Source organism: Mycena indigotica (genome assembly GCF_014461135.1).
Source record: "Mycena indigotica strain 171206Taipei chromosome Unknown Mind.scaff0014, whole genome shotgun sequence".
In the NCBI taxonomy this organism is placed as follows: domain Eukaryota; kingdom Fungi; phylum Basidiomycota; class Agaricomycetes; order Agaricales; family Mycenaceae; genus Mycena; species Mycena indigotica.
The window spans coordinates 832,158-854,999 of NW_023503013.1; the positions used below are offsets into that span (position 1 = coordinate 832,158).

The 22,842-nt window shown below is 54.2% G+C and overlaps 2 protein-coding genes across 2 annotated transcripts; both read right to left on the minus strand.

Annotated features, from left to right (window-relative positions):
* Nucleotides 1–2,055: 2,055 nt before the first annotated feature.
* MIND_01311100 (uncharacterized protein) lies at nucleotides 2,056–3,093 on the minus strand (the record flags this gene model as incomplete). Its single annotated transcript, XM_037369567.1, has 1 exon — nucleotides 2,056–3,093. The coding sequence occupies one exon, from the start codon at nucleotides 3,091–3,093 to the stop codon at nucleotides 2,056–2,058; it is 1,038 nt and encodes a 345-aa protein (XP_037214065.1).
* A 1,918-nt stretch (nucleotides 3,094–5,011) lies between these two features.
* MIND_01311300 (MYND-type domain-containing protein) lies at nucleotides 5,012–5,975 on the minus strand (the record flags this gene model as incomplete). The annotated part of the gene is made up of 2 exons (XM_037369568.1): nucleotides 5,787–5,975; nucleotides 5,012–5,713 (listed from the first exon to the last, which is right to left on the minus strand). Exons 1-2 carry the CDS (start codon nucleotides 5,964–5,966, stop codon nucleotides 5,012–5,014), a joined length of 882 nt encoding a protein of 293 aa, XP_037214066.1. The 5' UTR covers nucleotides 5,967–5,975.
* Between the last annotated feature and the right edge of the window lie 16,867 nt (nucleotides 5,976–22,842).

Here is a 22,842-nt window from a genome sequence, read left to right on the forward strand (position 1 = left end):
TCCGAGCAATTCAATGAGCTGAAACAGTTTTGGCAATTCGGCACACTCACCACTGGCATTGGCAACATATATACGTGTTCGCGGACCGCCGGACTAATAGAGCCGCTCGTCGTTCTTCACCCGAGAAACATGTCCCAGGGTACTCAGGCTGAACAGGCCAGGACACGCGCCAAGCACAAGCCCCGATAACACAAGGCGCGAAACCTGGTGCCGTGCCGGTATGAAATTGGGCCAGACAGAGGGTGAGGTCAACTGGCAAGCGCGGCAGTGCTTCCGACTACCTGCGCATGTCCGAGTCGCTCAACGGAAAAACATAAACTGAATACACTCACTGGTTTACCGTTCTTGAATCTTGTTGAGATATGTGAGATATTCAGGGGAATAGAGGTTACAGCCCGCTCGTCTGCGCTGTCCAGCTGACCATGGTACCGGCTCACGATCTCAACGCCAATAGTGACTCGTGAGTGTGTCGGTGACTAGAGACAATGATTAGTAGTATTGAAATGGGTGCGCATCAAAATCCTTACCTGTTCTCCAAACTTGATAATGTGTTCCCTGCGCCGCTCGCAGCGGAGCCATCACGCCCGGTAAACCGTCCGACTTTCGTGAGCGCTCACATCTGCTGGCCTGGGTGCCAGTTCCCGCACTGCCAGAAGGTCGGCCCACTTGCTGCTGCTACTTAAGCTGAGACAGCGCGTGGGCCGCGGCAAAGTCGCCAAACGGGCAGTGCTATAAACCTAAGATTGAAGCGGCGGTCATCGTCCAGGTTATGACCGATCCGAGTTAGGAGCAAGCGGCGGCGATCGTTAGCAGGGCGGGACACGGAGACACCAGAGAGGCGTAAAGGCCGTGTTGGACCACACCAGTCAGCTTTACTCAGATGAAACGGTAAAAAAAGTAAGATTTGCATGCTCACCTATCGTCAATAGTATTAGTGACTCGATACCTTGTCTGACTCTCCATACAGCGTCAATTGGGGCCATGGAGAGATATGATTGTAGAGCGCACAGAGGGTTCCAGTTTGTCCGAGTCATTGCATGTAGTGTCTTTGTTAGGGTCGCCAGAGATTGCAGCACCAGAAAAGCCAAGTGCCTTGACTATTGTAAAATCATCGGCGGCAAACGAGCGAAGAGCCTGAGTGCCAGTGGACTCTTGACGTCAAGTTCTCACCTGGCAGTGACCAGTAGCGCTACAATCGAACGCGCGAGATTGAGCCAGAGGTCGGAGTCCATCTTACATCGCGTTTTCGGGAGCATCCAAGACTACTTCCGAAGCTCGTTGACGGGCGGGCCAAACATCGCGGCATCAAGAGAAGGCGAGACATGAGCGGCGAGCAAAGTTTGCCGGCGGGTTGGTGAGTAAGGATAGAACACCGTCAAGGCGGCGCACTCGCAGCACAGGCCGCTCTTGTATCGTTGATGCCGGGAGCCCAGTTGCGGGCCGGAACGTGGTGCTGAGAGAAGGTGTGCGCTGGCAGGATCGGTGACGTGTAGTGTCACGTGCTGTCGGCACGGACGCCGAAGGTACCACGGTGGCCTGGGGTCCCTGCTTGGCAGTCGGCAATCGTCGCCACACGTCAAAAGTGTGACTGAATGGTTTCTGTTGCAATACATTAGCAATACCAATTTAATCTCAATGGTTCCATTGCTCTAAGCACCGTTGAATTTGAGAAAATCATACCTTTCTTGAATCTTTCCTTTTTTTCATCTTCACATTCACTCCCATATTTATAACCAACTAACAAACAGCAACACCGCATAAGACGGCTACTATACCTACTAGTCCTGTACTCTACATACACACTTATTCGCACTCTGGAGCGCGCCCGCCCAACAGACCAAATGTTGGGCTGAGGACATGATAACGAAGAAACAACAAGATTTGCGATGGCGAGGACAAGTACGGAACCTAGTAGACTGTAGATTGCGTATGATGGCGAGCTACCGTGCCCTAGGGCGAAGGCCAAATAAAATGGATTAGAAACAAAATCCCAGCAGCTTTGTATTACCTCGAGATCGCGTTCATGAATCGTGAGAGCTCCTGGCAAAGCACAGGTTATCTTACAGAAACATAGACTGAGGGTGATGAAGAAAGACCCACTGTTTCGCGGGCTAACTCTACACAATCCTCAAAATTCTTTGCTAGCGTGTGGAGGTCATTCTGCACGCGTTCCAAACAGATGGGGCACTTGGTGATTTCGGCTACAGTGTCCGTGGAGAGGTGGACGATAGCTTGGGTGATGGTGGGGATGTCGTTTATGTGTGGCGCACGGCAAATCCGGGTGAGATGCTCAATAAACCACGGCGCAGGGTATATGGCCCATTCTGTCGCGGTCGCGGTGTCGAACTCCAGCGGACAGTCGTCGTGCGATGTATTTGGCCACCACGTCCGCGATGTCCAGGAGAAGCCTTTCCCATAGCCGGACATGCCATGCGGCTGGGGCTCGGCAAAGCCGGATAAGAATCCGCGAACCTTGGTGGTGAATGCTATGTGCAACTCGTTAAACTGCCATAACTTGATCGCAGAGATTGATTCAAGCTCCTTCACCGGCGCGGGAGGATGAATAGAAGATAGCTTGAGGCTCGCCTCAGCGGCCGTTTTGATGACGACGTCGAGATTCAGCCAACAGCCCAGCGCAAAGACCCGCAACGGCTCCCGCTGTGAGAAAATGGGATCCAACAGGACCGATTCAAGCAGCGCAGTGCCTCCTGAGATATCATACTTCTTCACAGCCTCGTATGCCTCCCCTACTCCGTCCAAATCTCGTATCGTATGCCCGCCAGCCAGTCTCGGGTAGCACACAAGGAGCACTTTCTCCAGCGCTGCGCAACTTTCAGCCATCAACACGACAGGTTTACCGTCTTTCGTCGGATTAGCATCGGCGTCTCCGGGACCTGGTTCGGGAAATGCGAACATCTCGCGGAAGAAGGGTGAACAGAAGGACAGAATCATCTTATGGACGTGGTAATCGACAAGGTCGCACGAGCGAAGAATGACGTCGGTGGGAGGATTCGAGTCGTCTGCAGGGCACGTGGCGGAGAAGGGGGGCGACGCGTCGCGTATAGCCTGAGCTACAGATTCAGTTCCAGCCATTGTCGGAGGATAAGACGAAAAGGCTGGCCCTCCGAGTCGTGACCTCGTCAAAGAGGCCTTGTCATGTGATTCCCGCCGGTCCGGCCGTCACGGTCTCTGCCTATCTGTCCCACGACGAGGAATGTTGACCTGTTTTAAAACAGCAGATGCAGCTTCATTCCCTCCCTCCAGAGCTTCTGCACCTGATACTCGACCATTTGCATGCATCCTCTTCGACGCAATTCACGACACCGCTGCCTCTCGGAAAGGAGGATAAGAGTCGTGCCTGTGGAGTTGCGCTCGCAACAGCGTCTCGCGCTTTGAGGGCTGGAGCAATTTCTTGGGTCTTCTCGGTTGTCTACAGCGGTCATTCAGTGTGGCCGCCTTCTTTATGGCCGTATATTGCGTACGTTATCCTTTCTGTCTGACATTGAAATGATTGCATACTAAATGGCTTTGCAGCACTGTTCACCTTCGCGACATGAACAGCACCCAGGAGCAGCTCTTCCTCGACTCTCATGTATACCTTGCACTTCAATCCATGCCTCGGTTGACGAAACTTACCGTGCGCATCACGCAAAGCACGCTGCCTGTGGATTTCATCTCACAGCTCCGTGACCCGTCAGCTGAAATCGCTGTCCGTTTTCGAACTTTATCAGACTCGACTCGACACCCCCGAAATGCTCGTGGCGCCATTCTATCATGTTCTCGATTCTCTCGTCATCCGTACGGCGGGGTTCTTTACGGTCTCTCGACCTTCAGACGTCAATGTAGACTCCGAAAAGTCGAACATCAACGCGTTTCTGGAAGCGATAGCATGGAGTGTGCGAAGCCTCACGATTTCGGGGGACTTTCTGTCCCCTGCATTTACGAGCATATCATGGCCTAAGCTGAAAGGTTTTTCAATAACGGAGCATCCGCCTTTCCCTGCCATTCCTCTCCATCGACTGGTTGGGCAGATGCCGTTGCTGAGCATGCTTGAGCTGCTGTTCACCGCCGATCTGTTGAATAACCGTCTTCCGCCATTTTCCGTCACAGCTGCAGGGGACGAGATGCAGTATATGGACCAGCTCACGTCCATATCCTTCTCCAACGTCAGCGTCGATGATCCAATATTCGATCATCTTGCACCGGCCCTTCACCAACTCCATCTTTTAGCCTTGGGCGACATTTATGACCACAAGGTCCCTTACGTACGCCGATACGATTTGCTGCACTTTGACACTTGGGAGTCGCGTCTGGACACATCAACGCTCATGCGACGCATAGGAACGCTACAACATCTTGAGTGCTTATCCGTTACTCTCAAGGATGAATTTTTCGGGAGGGGCGTTTTTTACGACATTGCTGCTGCAGCGCCGAACCTCACAACGTTGACACTGGGTTGCATCCCCCGCGACGATGATTTGCTCGCGCTCGTGGACTTCCAACGCGCAAGTTGCTTTTTTCTATATGAATGGTCTGCTAACACCAGCCCAAATAGAACAATTGGCAAATCAAGTTTCTCCGCTTGTTCCCCAGATTGCGCCATATCACATACTATTCACTGTCTTTTTTTCTGCTCGATGTCCACCCTGGACCACCCCATCACACGGCCCATGTACCTACTCTTCACTGAGCTTCCCTTACTGTCTCGGGTTACATATGTGTTCTCAGGTCACTACGATATGGTCCCCAGCAGTCCTCTTGTTTATGATTGGGACCGCAGTATGCTCCAGCGCCGTCCTCCTCTGCGCATAATAAGGTTCCCGACTTACTATCCCACACCGGTGTAGTTTGAGACTACGACGACGGGTCTATCTAGGGAGACAACAATGCTACTTGAACAGGTCAATCCTTCAATTTTCTCATGTAATTTTGGCAGTACACATAGACACATGTTCAACTCAGTATATAAGTACAGTTTCAAAATTTCTTCTGTCCCACTGGCACACCACTCTCAATAGTTCGTCGGGTGGCAATGCGCCTTGTGTCCGTGCTTCCAATGCCAATTCTGACAGGCTGCCCCACAATACTTGACGACTTTGCATCGCGAGCAGACGAGCGCAGGCTCTTCGTCACACATGCGCTCCAGCGAATCGCCTGCACACATGTCCACCTGGCCCTCCAAGTGCTGCCGCGTCGAGTCGAGGAAATGCGCGGCAGGCATGGCCTCAACGGGGTCCAGCAGTCCCCGCAAACGCTCGATGTCAACACGCTTGACACGCGGGATGGCCTGGACATCCTCCCGGGCGAGTATATCGTCTAACACCTTGGCGAGTTTGTCACGGATCTCAGCATCGATGGAGGCCTTGCCGTCGTCGCCGGTGGGGTCGCACCAGAACAGCGTATGAATAATCAGCGTGCAGTGCGCATCGAAGCCAGCAGGGGCGCCCCAGGTCAGCCCACGAATAAGCCCGTCCGCAATGATGTTTCCCAGGCCCTTTGAGGCGTCGGTGTTCCGCAGAAACTTGCGCAAGTATGGCTGGTGCTTCGGGTCGGGGATCAGACTGAATATATGCATCGTTGCGGTCATCGCGCGCGGCTGGGTCACAGCGGACAGTCGGCGCAATGCAGCAGCGAGGTTAGGGAGATGAGCCGCGGCAAACACACTTGAGAAGATGTCCAGCGCTTCCCGTGGCAATACTCCCAGGGCGCCAATCTAGGTGCAACAGAGTCAGACTAAAGCCTTGATAGCACCTCGGACAGCACATGGAAACTTGAAGGGGACGCACCTGGGCATACACCTCTTGGTGGTCCACATCGGAAAAATCAGTGTCAGGAGGCAGTGCCGTTTCTGGCGTCAGATGCGCGTTCTTGGCCAGCATGTCTGCCAACGAGGTCATCTCTGGCAGGAATTCGGACAGTTTGTATTGTCTCCCGTTCACAGATATCGTTTTCGAGTTGGTGGGCATGGTGGAGCGTGATCAAAAAGAATTGATGTATAGTAAGTACTTAACTCAACTTAACTTAAAGTACTTAGATTACTAGTAGACTACCCAGCTACTAGCTGAGTGGTTAAAAGCCAAATATTTATTAGGCCACAACCCATTTGTGGGCAGTAGGACTTTGAAACAAGCACTGGCAGGTTATAAGAGTGTTAGGAATAGGATTGAAATACTTATGTGGACATTTACATCCTGTTTTTAATATATACCTGGGGCATTTAAGAACCAGTTTTTAGAACAGGGATGTATTAAATTGCCTAAAAAGAAATTTTGAGCTCTCAACTGTCAGGAACAGGGCCGGCCCGGGCCCACGTGACGGTCTCCTGCCAGCCTGACAAGTGTGGGAAAGATGGTTCAACCCCCATAGCTGGGTGGTTGGCAACCAGGCAGCGTAGATGGTGCCACTGCTGCAATAGAGAGCAGGGTAGGGACAGCTCGGGGCGACTCGAGACGCCCCGCTGCCACGTTGTGTGACAGCGGTGTCACAGGATACGAGTAGTCGTCTAGAGTTTCCTACCCCCGCTGAAGGGAACGAGTCCATAGCCAAAGATCGCTGCCTAGTAGAGTTGGTGCCCAAGACATAGGGCAAGGCATAGGCTGGGCCAGTTGAACAAGCCGTTCGGGGCGGGGCGTGACGTAACGCGGTCACGCCCGACGGTTCGGGGGTCGAGGGGGAGTCGCCCCGCAACAGGGGCTGCGGGCCCGAGACCCCTGGAGCGCTTGAGAAGGGTTGCCAGTCCAAGGGGCGACATATCTCCTTTCCTGGAGTAACGAGTCGCTGTGGCTCCTAGACACCGCGTGACGGCGCGGTGTGACGCGTGACATGCGGGCCCGATCGGGCCCCACCCTCCCATCGCCCCGTACCAGGGGAACCCAGAGCTTGAGGCCAGAGAGCAGGAAGAAGTGGCTAGGACAAGGGTGAACATAAGAGACAAGAGCCTGAGCTGTCCAGCCCAACCAAGGGCTCAGGTCAATGAGGCAAGCTAGCCTGGGTGTTGGAAGTCGTCTAGACGCCCCTTTCCCGGGGTATGGTTGCAGCAACCCCGCTCTAGGGGACCAGGCCGGAGTAGGGTTCAAAGGAAGAGACTTCAATGCTAAACCTAAGGTACAGGAGTAATACTCTGGTCTTTATATACTGTGGGCGCTAGGGGCCGATCGGGCCCGCTGAGGGTCGATCAGAATGGAGCAGGGGATGTCTCTGGTCGTCCCTGGTCGCTCCGCTAGGAGCCCAGGGACCATTCCTCTGGAAAGGAGCCATGCCAATGTCGACACTAAGGAGTGTTTGACAATGCAACAGTAAGGAGCTCCCTCCTGGACCCTGTGGTTGTCTAGGGCCGATTGGGCCCGCTGTCAAGGGCGTCCGGCGGCGCATCATGATCCCTGATGGCGGGTCATGATGGCTTGATGGCTGACTAAAGCGCGATCCGTGATTATGTCCCTTCTCTGGGATATTAGTGTTGTTGCTCATTGCTTTGAGCTTGTGAATTATGAGGGCTTGTCAAGCCCTAGGGCTCTAAGGGTGGTGAGGGCCCGATGGGCCGTATAGGGCCCGTTGGCCCGACCCGAACCCTGACATCAACCCAGTTTTCAATGCCAAAGTCCCTGATATCAACAATTACTCACATTGTATAACCCTTATTAGTACCTCGGAATATTCAAATGTACATGTTTAGTTAGTTTTCACTCATATTATCCTATCACTGATGACATATCTTCCTCTTTTGAAAGTCTGAGCAGCTGACAGTAACACTCTAATAGATAGGTATGATCTAAAATAAATCCTCATTTGGGCAGGCCAATAGGGATTTTACAGCCAACTTTCCTTTAAACGCTATGAGCACACTGACTTTTTCCCATACCCTTGCTGTTTCAAAACAGGTGTTTTCTCTGAAGAATTCAAAACAATGTTTTGAAACAGCTATTTTGAAATGGGGATTCAATTCAGAGTTAAATCCTGTACCCTATTGACAGGAATCTGACTTGAAAGTCGATAGGATATTCATGTGCCAGTGGAATATTTAAGTTAAGTTTATCAATGCCAAAAGAATCTGCCCAAATACTTACTACTTACTCTAAAGTCAAGGCCCTTATAGTGATGGGCAGGTCCGGTTTGGAAAGTCAGTCCGAACCCGAACCACACCGGACTGAACTCAGGTTCAGGGTTCAGGTTCGGCCAACATCAGTTTTGAACCAAACTGAGGTCCAAGTTCAGCCGGGTTTGGCCAAATTAGACTGCAAACGCCGGTTCAGAGGCTGGTTCGGACAGAGGTTTGGCATTCAGGTTCGGGAAATCCTGATTTTGAACCAAACCCAGGGTTTTCGGTTTGGCCAAAAGCGGTCAAGAACCGGACCGAACCGGACCTGAGCATCACTAGGCCGCCCTCAAGCAATGTACTTACAGAACAGACCTTGTCTGTGTCAAGTGTAGTCAGAGCTGAGATAGGAAGTTGTCAGACTGCGGGTCGGGCCGTGCAAGGACTTCTCCTAAGAACGCGCGCCCGGAACAGAACAGACGGATAGTCGGGCCCGCAAGTACGGCGGGCGGGGGGTAGATCGAAACCGAAAGGGCCCGTGAACTCGGTCCCTTGCCGTGGTCGGTGGTCGAAGGTTCGAATCGGGTCGTGTCGGGCCCGATGAGTCGATAGCGTCTCCTCGCACGGAGTAAGGTAGTTCTTCAGACGATCTAAGCGATAGAGTACAGGGTACACTATCGCGCATTATATACGTGGCCCGCAAAGGGGGTGATCAGACACCCTGGCCCCTCCTCCTCCTCCTCGCTCCCGTTCCTGGCCGCAGAGGGGACGATCGCACATCCCTTGCGGGCCAGGCGCTACTCCTGACCTCCTAGCACTCCTCCCCATTCCCCTGGTGTCGAGTTGGGCTCGGCGACGGCTCGACGCGTCGTTCTCGGTCACGTGCTTCCCACGTGTGCGTTCCTCCTACTGGGGCGCATGTTCCCCGTCGTCACGTGCTGCGTGTTACGGGCCCGCAATGGCCCGACACCAGCACCGGAGCGGACGGGCCGGGTCTTATCCGTGACATCACCCCCTCCCTAGGAACGACTCGTCTCGAGTCGGCGTGGCTCGGTCGCCCCGGTTTCTCGGGTTTAATTTTGACTCTAGCTCGTCCTTCCAATCGCAAATTCCATCCAGCCCATAAGCTTAAGCTAAGCTTCGGCTGCGCATTTTAATCTCCCGCGGCTTCTGACGCCTCGTGGCGTCCGCAGATCGATCCTTCCTGTCCATCAAGTGTTTCACCGCGGTCACGTGCGGTATAGCGTAGGTCTTTTTCAATTCAGTTGTGCGTCCTTTGTTCGTATTGCTTGCGAGTAGGCTGTGCTGCGCGCCTCGGTCGAAGTTCGATATAGAACGCGTTCGTTCCCCCATATAAGCCGGGGCTTCCCCTTCTAATCCTCTTTATGTCGTCCCCCAACTTGTACCGCTCCGGGTTGTTGCCCCCTCTCAGCTCTCAGATGGTTCCCCCATCCTCAGAGCCGGGTCGTCTGTTCGTCCGCTTCGCCTCTATGTCTCTCGTCGAGTTTCCTGCTTCCTGGCCCATCGTGCAAGGGCGAGACCCGTCGTACCGGGAGTCGTTCGAGCCCCTGCGCCTGTTGGAGGACTTGCCCCCGTCTCAAGCCGACGACTATTCCTCCAAGCTGCTCCCTCTGTTGGCCCCCGTAGTCCGTTCACATCGAGCTCCCGCTCTCCCAGTCCCCCCCGCAGCGCCCCCGCGGCCGTCGTCTTCTTCCCGCCGAATCTTGTGGCAGGCAGTGGTCGACCGCCTAATGAAGGCCGGTCTGTGGCAGCCGCTTGTCTTCGGGCCCCATCACCTCTATTTCGGTGTTCTATTCGATGCGTTCCCCTCCTCCTTCGTCTGGCGTCGCGAGGACGGCTCTCTTCAGGATGTTCGCCCTTTGTTTGGACAACTGGGCCGTGGCCTCCTTGCGCACCTCCTCGCTGCCGACGCTGCTCCGCCCAGTGATTCGCTTTTTCCCCGTCTGTGGCGTTGGGTGGTATGTCTCCTTCTCTGTGCGCTTTCGGCCGCGTGCTGACTGGCTCCGTTCAGCGCCTCATCCTTCACGCCTTGTCTTGCGCCGCTTCCGTCGGCCTCCCCTCCTTCGTCTCAGACCGATTCCTCGTCCTAGCCCACGTGGCCGCTTTTCGCGTGTTTCCCGAAGAGAACGTAGCTCGGCCCGATATGCTGGCCCGACTACTGGGTCCTCTCCCTCCATCTCTCGTGCCGCCGTTCCTTCATGCCCGACCGGTGGTCGTCCTTCATCCGGGTGGTTTCCTTGCCTGATCCTCGGGAGGAGTTTGCCTTCTCGGGCGGCCCCTCGTTGGATGAGGCGGAAGCGGGTGTTTCGTTCAGCTTCCTCCCGTTGGCGGCCTGGTTGGATGATCAATTTCCGAGCCCCGAGAGTGATCCGGAGGGTTCCGAGTCGACGGCCCCGGTTATGAAGCGCGTTCCCCCTATTCCGGTGGTTCGGGCGCGGTCAAGCCATAGTGGTAAGATTTAGGCTAAAACCAGTAGGTACAGCTAGGGAACCCATTGCCTAGAGGATTAGCCCTACCTAGGCAGCCCTTTACTGGCCTCTGTTAGAGCCAAATGTGACACTTTGTAACATGTGTGACATGTGTGACATGTGTGACATGTGTGACATGTGTGACATGTGTGACACTTTTACAAAAAAATATTATTATTCCTTATCTGGTATCCTAGTGCTTGTGGTAATGCACCTATCTAGATAATGATTTTATTGTGGAACCATTTTTGATTGCCATCAGTACTTTTGATGGCTATCTCCTGATATATCATTTTGTCCTAATTAGGAAAGTTATTGATACAGGCCTTCCCAACTACATACCGGGTCATCGGCCTGAAGAAAAGGAGTTAAAAGTATCATATTACATAATTATCCAATTATATGTATTACATAATAACTTATTTCATTATTGATATCATTGATTCAATAGGCTAAATCACTAGGTACAGCTAGCCCTAGGTGGAAATAACCGTGTAGGCAAGCACCTCTTTAGCTGTACATAGGCCTTTAGCCTAAAACTTACAGCTAAGGGTGCGCGGTCTTCGTCTTCGATGGAGGTTGACGTGGAACGGGATGGTGCCCCGCCGGTTTCGACCCTGCTTTTCCTACCTTCCGACTCGGGTTCGGATTCGGATGTGGAGGTGATCGCCGGCCCTCGTCGTTTGTCTTCGGTGGGGATCGACGCCTCTGAACACGAGTCGGCTACGGATGCCCTCGACCCTTCCTTCTCCCCAGCCGTGTCGCCTGCCCCGTTGCAACGGGATTTCGGCACCCCTTGGCCCCTCGTCTTGAATCTACTGGACAGCTGGCGCTTTCCGAGGGGGAGCCCCTCGTCAACCGGGAACAGTGATCCGATCCCTTTCCCCTCGCTGCAGTATTGCATCGCTCATGATCGTTTGTGCACCGTGTGGGGCGTCCCAGATAGTTCTCCCCAGAAACTCCCTGGTCCCGTGCGTCGGGCTTGTGACCGTGCAGCCCGCTCCATCGTGCCTGTCTGCGTTGGCGGTCTTTTGCAGATGCGTACAAGGCTCGCTCCGCGGATCTGCACGATTTTTCCTTCGAGTTTTGGGAGCGTCAAGTCGAGGATGGCGAGTTTGCGCTGCTACGTCCCGATCCCCGCTTCGCTGATCTAGTCGGGCTGTCCGCATCGGTCCCGTACCGATCCTTCTTGTTCTCCTATTTGCCCCGATCAAACGAGGATCGGTTCGGGCGGAGCCCGACCCCGACGGTCGGGCCTTCTTCGGGCCGTCGTCGCCGCCCGGTCGTCCTTTCGTCAGCGTCTTCTCGGGACTCCTCCCCGTCCCCCGTGCGAAAACGAGTTCGCACCCGCTCGCCGTCTGTGACGGGTACCGCCAGATATACGACTCAGAACCGTTCCAACGTTATCAGATATTAGCTATCACATGATCTCAAGTAGTCACAAGCAGTCACTAGTCTTGTAACAGTAAACGTGACCAGTGTCACGCAGCAGCAATCTTAACCAAGTCCTTCTTCCTCTTGTGCATCTTCTTCCTATCTTCTCGTGGACCCGTCCCGACCGCCTGAGTACGCCTCACTGCTCCCTCCCGCCGTAGGTTACGGGTCAACCGTCGGGCAGCCATTGGATTCCAATGGCTGTCCGACCCCCTTATCGATACATCTCCTCCTCGCTTCCGCCCAGCGTAAGCTCCTCGAACGACAGCGTCACAAATGGAGCCCACCGCGAGGGCTTACCGCTTGGGCTGGGGGGCGAAGAGATTTTACTTGAAAAATGAGGAAGATTTGACGCTGCTACGTGGCACTTCTCACGGCCGGAATCCTGCCGCGAGAAGTCAGCCCGATTTACTTGTTTCAACTTGACTGGGCTGACTACCCGACTGATGCTACCCCTGAACGCCCTGCCGACGCCGCTTAAATTCGAGCCCGTAACTCTGTGACGGCAAGAAAAAACTTTTCCCTTTACCCCCACGTCGTTCTTCAACTCGAACTACCCTCGTTTTCTCCTCCATGGCGTCCACTAGCGCTCCGAAAATCGTTCTGCGAAAGGTTTCGAACTCCACGTCTGCCCCCAAAACTTCTTCGCTTCCGTCCAAGGCTGCTCGTCCCCCGGCCAGCCCGGATTTGCCAGAGGCGGCTGGATTCCAGCCACCAGCTCATCAACTCGACGAAGAAGAAGTACCTAGGAGCTCGGCATCCAGCGCTTTCGACTCCAACTCGCCATGGACGCCGCTACAGACGCCAGCAGCCCCAGGATACCGTGCGTCAAACCTGCAGGCTCCTCCCCCGTCCCCGTCACCGCTGTTGAGCGCGAAGGCCCCCGTTTTCCGCCCGTCAACGGGTGCTGCCGCCAAGCCCGAAGAAGGCAGAGGTCGAGCAGCCAGCGGAGCCTCTATTAAGACCGTGCGCGCCTCCGACGAAGAACGGGATTCAGAACGGCAGAACTCATCGGGAGAAGAATCCTCACGCGCTTCGGACCATTCAGCAGGTCAATCCTCTAACTGGCAAAAGATATCACCCCCCGCGGCAGCTACCCGCTAGCCCTACGGCTGTTAGCTTCCGACCTCCCCCTCCTCACTTCCGAGATGAATCTATTACTACGGCTCTTCGCACGGGTGCTGGATCCCCGCATCCGGCTGTACCTGAAATCTTCAAATATCTCGGAGAAAGCTTGGGGTTATACTACGAATCGCTGGAAGACACCGTTATTCGACATCATCAAGAGGACCCTGAATCAGAGTTGTACGATCCGATAATAACTTACGGACTGGAAGGAGTCGAACAGGTTCTGGATATCCAGAAGCTAGATTCGCTGAGACTGATACTCAGACGTTACCACTCGCCGCGCCCGCGACATGACTTGGGACTCGCTGGAGGAAGAGTTGGATGCCATCTCGTCCTTGCCAGCAACGGACAGCTTAGTCGCGCCCGTATTCCCTCAAACGGAACCGCGGTACTTCCGCCTGGAAGTCAAAACTTATGCGCGAGTGGCCCACGTTGTCTTCGCCCTTCATCAAGTTCTCGAAGGGTTGGAACAGTTGGAGAGACAGCCGAACCGATCTAACTTCCAAGTCGATTACGGTTTCAAGCTCCTTTCGGTGCTGAATCGGGCTAGCGAAGCTGACAAGATATTACTGGCTTTCGGAACGGTACAGCTGCGCATTGCAGGGGCTAGAACCCGAGTGCGTCGCATTCTGGACCATTGGGGCAGAGTTGCAAGGCAGGAGTCAGAATCTTCGGCTTCCTCTTTGGCGTCAACTCGATCAGAATTAAGGATGCGAACGGCGGCTTTGGACCCTGAACCGGCGCTACGCCTCTATGTTTCCCGGCCGGACTACCAGGAGTACCTCGAGCAAGCAAATCCTACTGTATGGCAACGAGTCAAAGCGCACTATCAAGCCGCTCAGGACGTATATTCGCAACCCTACCGATCGGATTCCTGGCCTGCGCATCCGCAAGCTCCGCTTCTACCTATGAAACCCATCATACCTACTACTGCGCCGATTCTCCCTCAAGCCGGGGTTCGTTTTGCTAATCTGGCTAGCGCACCATCCCCTATTTCTCATCGACCTTTCCCCGCTCCCTCGGCCGCCGCACGTGCTGGAATCCAGAACGTATTCGGCAACATAGCTTCTCTAGGGGACAACGGGATTGGGGGGCCATATGTGCCGCTGACAGGGAGCGAGTCGAACACCCGCACGTACACGGAACGGGGGGCATACAATCCCTATCCTACTTTCGCTGCCGGGCAACAGCCTCATTCATCCTCTACGTCTGGCTTCCAGTATCCTCAGACTCAACCTTTCCAAGCCTCCTACGACCTCGCGCGGCGCCCCTCAGCCCTCGGATTCGTCTTCGGACGAGTCAAGAAAAGATCGTTCAGACAGTGGGCGGGGATATCGCGGGCCGACGGGAGGAGGCGGGCCGCCGGGACCGCCCGGTCCACCCGGTCCACCCGGACCGGGAGGAGGATCAGGTGGCCCACCTGGTGGCGGGCCCCCGTATGGCGGCTACTCTGGCGGATTCCCGTTCGGAGGAGCTCAGCCGCCTAATCCGGGGGGCCCTCCTGGTGGTCCGCCTCCACCGCCGGGAACGGGGCCGCCTTTCAACCCACCGGATGCCGGATGGGGGGCTTATCATGCGTTTCAAATCGACACCCGGATGAAGCAGTCCGAAGTACCCGCCTGGGACGGGAAGGGAGATTCGTTGATCAAATACTTGGTTGGCATGAAGGACCTGGCTAGAAAAGGGCCACTGATTCAATACCAAATGGCGCAAGTTGCCCCGCAGCGCTGGGAAGGCGCCGCGAAAGGATGGTGGGACGTTCTCCCGGACGCCGTGAAGGACGTGCATCAGTCTTCATGGGTTCATATGCTCAGAGCTATTACCTCGCAGTTCATGTCCTCTCGCTGGGAGCGTGAAGAGATAAGCCGTTTCGAGCCGATGTTCTTCCGTCAGAAGGGCCACGAAGAAGAGCTACCTACCGATTTCTTCCAACGAAGAATTCTCCTAGCGAAATTCCTGTATGCTACGGATGACGAAGCTACTGCCGTGCATCGTATCATTCGCAACCAGCCTGACGCTTGGAAGGAATCCATCGATGAAGTTCGTTGCCCTACGATATCACACCTGATAATGCTGGCGGAACACTATGGCGAAACCCTAATCTACACTTGGGAATCTGCGAAGATCATCCGCGCCCTACGCGACCAGCAGGAGAATGGTTCAAAGCGTCGATTCTTCCGCACTAGATCCGCTAATCTCGCTGCAATAGACGAAGATTGGGAGGAAGCGGAAGAGGAAGCGAAGGAAGTGGAGGAAAAGGAGGTCATGGCAGTCGCTGGTTCTCGCTGGAACTCTAGAGTTAATCGCTCTAAGAGTATTTGGCCGAAGGGAGGCGAGATGAAAGGAGTCAAATTCACCAGGGACGATTCGGTGAAGACTAATCCTCCGCCAAAAGGGGACTGCTTCATCTGCTCCAGCCCGTTACACCATGCCGCGCAATGCCCCAAGTACGAACTATGGAATAATACACGATCCGCTCACCTGGCTGAAGCGCTCCTGGCCCTAGTAGATCAGGACAGAGACGAGAGAGATAGAATCCTAGGCACTGAACCAGAAAATGACAATGTTGTTGCTGCTTACCCGTCGTCCGATCCCACTGAGTTGAACCACTTCTCCGAGGCCTTGCAATCGGATTCCGATTTGCACAAAGTGGTCCTTACTGTGTCGTATGGTGGCAACCGCAACGTTCGTAGGCGTGAGGCTCGTCAAAAGCGAATACCGTCTTTCAGAAAGGAAAAATGGAACGAGGCTACAGTCAAGGAAAAGGAGCCAGTGCCTACGGAAGCTCTAGATCGTCTCGCTAAACACATCACTTCCCCTCTAATCGTTGAGTCCGAAATCGCACCAAGTGGAGAAATCATCCAAGTTATCAGGAGATTGAGGCAACTGCCAGCGGGTATGGCCTCAGTGGGGTCCAGAGCGCTGCATATTCTCGCGCGAGTAGGTTCCCCTACCCAATCTCATGTTATAGTTCGGCTGGATTCCGGCGCGGACTTGACACTGATATCGGAGGAATTCGCTAACACGATCCCCGATCTCCCCGCTCCGAAAGAAGGGCTGAGAATGCAGCTATACCATCTTACGGGGAAGGCTAAAGTGCTGGGCTACGTGCGGCTACCGTTATACATTACGACCTCGGAAGACGAATTGATCAAGATGGAAGTCGAAGCTTATGTGGTGAGAGGAATGCAGGTCCCGTTACTTCTTGGGGAAGACTTCCAATCCGCGTATGAACTGGGCGTGACCCGGCAAGCATCCGGCGAAAGCGAAGTAATTATCGGCGCTACTAGGCACAGGGTTCCCGCCTCTTCCACCTCTGAAATCGACTTAGGATTTCAGCTTCGTAACGTCAACTTTACAAGAACGGTTAAGGAGTACGCTCCCGGGTCTTCTGGATCCCAGAAGCCTCGGCGGCGCGAGCAACCCATCAAGGACGATGAAATCTTGGTCCGCGCTGAGAAGGACGTGCTGATCTCAGCCGGGTCGGTACATAATGTCAGAGTCACAGCCCCGATGGAAGGTAGAGCGAATTGGCTCGTGGACAAGGTGCTTCTCACCATGGACGACGGCAGCATTATGGCCGCTCCCAGCACGATGATTTCGAGGGAGGCCCCGTATGTGCCTATCGCCAATACTAGCACGAAGCCCTGGTTCGTAAGAGCGGGCGACGTGGTGGGTATTCTGAGGGACCCCGAGACCTACGAGGATTGGCCTGAAGACGAAGCGCACTTGGAGCGAATGGCTGCCAGCGCGGAGGCTCTGTCTAGAGTAATCCGTGCAAATACGACGGTCGATGACCCTCGCGCGGCCAGAAGCGGAGTAAAGGTGCAGACCGAAGAATCCGCTGATGAAGACGTGGACGAGGAATTGTGGGGCCCCAAAACTACAGCGGTTCCCGATCCTGACCCGGTTGACGCTACAGTAGACATATCGGAGGCCGTCTGTCTGGGTCCGGACATACCCGCCGAGATACTCCCCCGTCTTCGGGAAGTGCTGACAAGGAATGCCGCGGCCTTCGGAACGGGGGGCCGACTTGGTCACGTGAAGGAGCAAGCCTCGGTGCCCACCAAGGAGGGCACGCAGCCGGTGTCTTTGCCTATGTACGCGGCCTCTCCGGAAAAGAGGCTAGTCATCGACAAGCAAATGGATCTCTGGATAGAGCGTGAAGTCATCGAGCCATCGGTCAGCCCGTGGGGCGCCCCTTGCGTGGTTGTCTTCAGGAACGGGAAGCCCAGGCTAGCGGTAGATTACCGCAAGTTGAACGCGTCGACGATAGCGGATGAGTTTCCCATCCCGCGCCAGTCAGAGATCGTGCAAGCTCTATCAGGATCGCAAGTACTATCTTGTTTCGACGCGCTCGCTGGCTTCAACCAAGTCTCCATGGACGAAGATGCGAAACCCAAGACTGCTTTCCGCACACATCGAGGGCTGTGGCAGTTCCGGCGGATGCCGTTCGGGCTGCGTAACGGCCCTTCGATATTCCAACGCATTATGCAAGGCGTTCTGGCTCCCTTTCTTTGGCTATTCGCGCTGGTGTACGTGGACGACATCGTAGTGTTTTCGGAGAGCTGGGAGGATCACTTGGTACATCTGGACAGCGTGCTGACGGCGATCCGTGGCGCAGGTATTACGCTTGAACCGAAGAAATGCTTCATCGGGTACACCTCAATTCTGCTACTGGGGCAGAAAGTCTCTAGGCTGGGGTTATCAACACACAAGGAGAAGGTGGCGGCTATTCAAGAACTGGCGAGGCCGACGACCGTGAGCCAACTGCAGAAGTTCTTGGGTATGGCGAATTACTTTGCGATGTACATACCGCATTACGCTTTCGTGGTGAAGCCTCTCTTCGGGCTGCTAGCGAAGGGGGCGAAATGGGAATGGCGAGCGGAGCACGAAAGAGAGCGTTCTTGGATGCCAAGGACGCCCTGACGGTAGCACCGGTGCTGGGTCACCCTGTCAGGGGAAGGCCTTATCGTCTGTACACCGACGCTTCGGATGTGGCCATCGGGGCGAGTCTTCAACAAGTTCAGAAGATTCGCGTGAGCGACCTGAAAGGCACGGCAGCCTTCGATAAACTACGTAAAGCATGGGATGCTGGAGAACCAGTACCTAGGCTTTACCCTTCGTTCATCAAGGAGCTGGAGGAAGATCTTTACTCCGACTCACGGTGGGCGGCGGACTTCGATAATTCGGAAGTATACGTCGAGAGAGTGATATGCTACTGGAGTCGGACTCTGAAGTCGGCGGAGAGGAACTACAGTGCTACTGAGCGCGAGGCCCTGGGAGCTAAAGAGGCGCTGGTGCGGTTCCAGCCATTTATTGAAGGGGAAAAAGTGGTGCTTGTCACTGATCACGCTGCCTTGCAGTGGGCAAGGGTTTACGAGAACATGAATCGAAGACTGGCGGCCTGGGGGGCAGTGTTCGCTGCGTATCCTGGCCTACAGATAGTTCATCGGCCGGGTCGAGTCCATTCGAATGTGGATCCGTTGTCGCGCTTACCCAGGACGCCGGATCACAATTCTCCGATACGAGACGAAGAGTTGGCTATCATTCAAGACGAGGAAAAGAGGGAAAGGGCTGAAGGCTTAGAAGAACGGGGCTTGTTCACTCACGCCGCCAAAGCATCTTTCATGGCTAGCTGGTGGGACGAGATAATCGACACTGAAGCTATGGTAGTTACTCGAAGACAAGCGAAGGAGGCTGGAATCCAGCCTCCAGCAACGGACCGAGTGCCGACGGCGGATTCGAGACCTGTTCGGAACGAGGACAAAGAGTTACCCTTCGAAGAGGCGGATCCTTGGACCTACCCGGTGGGCGTGAAAGAGCCTACGACCGACCGAGATGAGGATTGGAACAAACGATCACATCTCCTCCTCTCCTTCGCCCCGGAGCTAGCGGAAGAATTTGCGAAAGGATACAAAGAAGACCCTTTCTTCCGCTCCCGATATGCTGAAGAAGTAGCTCATCCTGACACGGTTCTTACTCCCTCGCGGTTCCAAAAGGGTAAAGGAGGCCTCCTGTACTTCGTGGATGCGGACTGGAATACCAGACTTTGCGTCCCCAGGTCGAAAGTATCTTTCGTTCTAAGTTGGTTGCACGACTCGGCTACCGAAACGGCTCACGCAGGGCCGTGGAAACTCCTGCATCGCGTCAAGGAGCTGTTCTTCTGGAGCTCTCTTCACAAAGACGTAGAGGCGTTTGCGAAGACTTGCGATGTCTGTCAGAAAATCAAGACGGACCATAGGCGAAGGATGGGCGGACTCCGCCCGTCTCACGTCCCGGCGGCTCCCTTCTCCACGATCTCTATGGACATGATTACTGGCCTACCTCCGTCGGGAGAAGAGAAATTCACCGCTATCTTGGTATTCGTGGACAAATTAACAAAGTACGCTATCTTCATTCCGACGCATACGACTCTGTCGCAAGAAGGCTTCGCTAAGCTCTTTATCGACCACGTAGTCAATCGGTTTGGGATGCCGGAGCGAATCATCGCGGACCGAGACCGTAGATGGGCGACTGCCTTTTGGAGGGCCGTCACCACGCAATACGGAAGTCGAATGGCTCTGTCTACTTCTCATCACCCCCAGACGGACGGACAAACGGAGATTGTCAACGCTTTCCTAGAACAAATGCTTCGTGCTTACGTGGCCAAAGACCGTACCTCCTGGGCTAGATGGTTAGGAGAAATGAACTTCGCGTATAACGGCAACGTCCATTCTTCCACCGGTTACAAACCCAATTTCCTACTTATGGGTTACCATCCGAGAACTGAAGCCGGAGCGCTCCTCCCTACCGCGGATCCCGTGGTAAGGCCCTTCGTGCGAGGGCAGAAGGAGGAAGATTTCACAGACGCCCTTAACGAACACCGTCAGTTCGCAAGAGATTCCATTCTACTGGCTCAAGAGAAGCAAGCCCGCGCCTTCAACAAGCACCGACGTCCCGTGGAAGAGATTAAGGAAGGAGACCGAGTTCTTGTCAACCCCCACTCTCTGGAGCTAGTCGACGTCGCAGGAACCGGTCGCAAGCTGATCCAGAGAACTATAGGACCGTTTGAAGTCTTGGAAAGGATTAACCCTGTGGTCTACCGACTCCGTTTGCCAGATTCCTACAACATGCATCCCGTGTTCAATCTAGAGCATCTCAAGTTATACCACCCTTCGGAAGCAAGGTTCGGCGAAAGAGTGGCACTTCCTGACACTCGAGATTACCTCGCTCCAACTGAAGAATTTGAGGTCGAAGCGATCCTGGGGCACCGTCTACGTCGCCGCAAGGGGCAGGAATACCGGATGTTCTTAGTCCGATGGGTAGGCTATGACCCGAGCGACGACAGCTGGGTATCGGAGAACGACCTCCGCAACGCGCCTGCCTTGAAGAGGGAATACCTTCGGATTCACCGCTTAGCCTAGCCGGGTCGAGAGCACGTGACCTGAGATCATAAAAAGAGTCAGTGTGACGGGTCACATCAATTCTCTCTTTCTTCCTGACTTTACCTTCCTCTCCGAAATCGGTAAGCTCGCAGCGTCGCTGGCATTCCGCCACGCTGCGAGCTAACTGAACTTGACTGACTCTTTACACAGGCATGCCTCTCGTACATTACCACTCGTCGATCCGATTCCACCAACCCCGCCTTCGTCCTTTCGCTGGATTTGGAAATGGTGTAGCCCTAAACGTTCAAATGTCCATGGCCCTAGGTTACCTTCAAGTGTTCAGCAATACAAGTACTCGCACCATCCGCATAGTCGACGACTTGTACGAAGTATGGTCCCCCAACTCGAGACGAGCTGTCTTCCTCCCGGGCATACCGCCCCCCCGGTGAACTTGCTCCGCCATTGGATGCCAATGCGCGTCGGTACGATTCTACCTGGGGACGATTCGATCCTAGATCCGGGCCTCAGTACTTATACACACGTTCTTCCCCGGTCTTCGCCTTCTTCCGTAACCCCACGTCCGTCAAGCGCGAGGACAAATGGTCTCCGGCTTTCCGCCCTTTAACCGAGATCTGGAGGCCGATGTCCCCTGAAACGGGCACCTTGACGGACAAGGGAGTTGATGGACTAATCGATTGCTACAACTATGTGGTTTCCCGTATCAATTCCTGCTCGGCTCGACTTCCTTTCGCGAAGAATTGGCCTTCTGACCTACAAATCGCTCCTCCGGACGTCACCCCCTTTTGGTCACTGAAAAGAGCTCTGAACATGCCTCAAACCTGGGACGCTATCTTCGACAAGTATTCAGAAATGTCGTTCGCACTTAGGGAATTGTTAGCCTGGGCCGATATGATGGACGTGTTCATGGAGGATTTGGCCCGCGGTCCTGATCGAGAAATAGCGGACCCGCGCGAGGAATTCATGGGGTTTTGGGCCAACGGTTATCCACGCGAACCTCTGGATCGTCTAATTCGCGCAGGTATCCCGTGCTTCGTCGTCTACCGGATTCCGGAAGACAAAGCAGACCAACTACGAAGCACCACTGAACCCTATGGTTTCTTGGATAACACGGAAACTCTATCCATGCTGAAAAACAACCCTTACTCTGAAATACCTCGAGACGGCGTTAGCTTAGCCACCCTCAACATTCCGTCTAGACTCAAATCGGGGAAGGCTCCCGCTCCAGACCCGGTCAGCGAAGAACGCGCCAACCCCCTGTACCGAGAAGAAGGTCAGCGATCATTCTGGAGCCAGCGACGTCCTAAAAGCGACTGGCCTGCCAACCCGAAGATGAATTGGACTTCGTCATACGCCAGCAATAGTCCGAACCCCGTGCCATCGGATACCGGAGGCTGGGGTTCTTCTTGGCCCGACAACTCGGCAGCATGGAATGACCCTGTTTCAACGATCGAAGATTGGAATCTGCCAAGGGACCCGGTACCGGTCAGACGTTCGCCGTCGCCTCAAAATCGAAAGGATAAAGATGTCGTAGAGCGCGGTCGCTTAATCAACGCGCATACGCCTAGTAATGGCCGGAGACCGGCCGTTACGAGCAATCCCTTGCGAGACGACTACAAGCCACGTGACCTTGACTTCGTAAACCTATACCCGGATCGTGTACCCTGGATCAGACCTCCCGAACTTATCAACTTGCGAAAAGGATTCGGCAGCTTACAGAAGTTCGTGATGGGCATCGGTGAAGGCGAAAGGAAAAGGATGGAGCTTGTCGGACGGAGCTCTCGAACAGACGGAGGGTCAAGCAGTACTTTCTTCGACAGGGATCTTCGCCGGACCCTCATCATCCTTGGCTACAAGGCCCCCATTGGCGTAGTTCGACCCGATATCTACGGAATGCCTGCTCCTCGTTGTGATTACGTGGTTAGGGACCAGCACGGGAACTGGATGCCAGCCCGTCCCTCTTATTGGATGTTCCCTTCCGCCACATTCACAAAGTGAGCCATAGGCGTTATATTTTTACAAATGCAACTAGCTGCAGCTAGCATAACAGTTGTCAAATACACTGAGCAGGGCTTTTTGTCACATATGTCACATTCCTTTCAAGGCTTATTCTATTTATTTAAGACTATTATTATGGTAATTGATGATGGAACTGATGGCATCTATATAATGTCATCAATGTGGAAACATTTTTGATTGCCATCACAAGTTTTGATGATTGTAACCAGCTACATCATTTCTGTCCAAATTGGGATTATTAATTATTTTCTATATATATAGTCTTCCAAATTATATAACGGGTCTTCGGCCTGAAGAAAAGGAACTTAACATTTATTTATTAAGTGTAATAATTATTAATACTGATGTTATATCA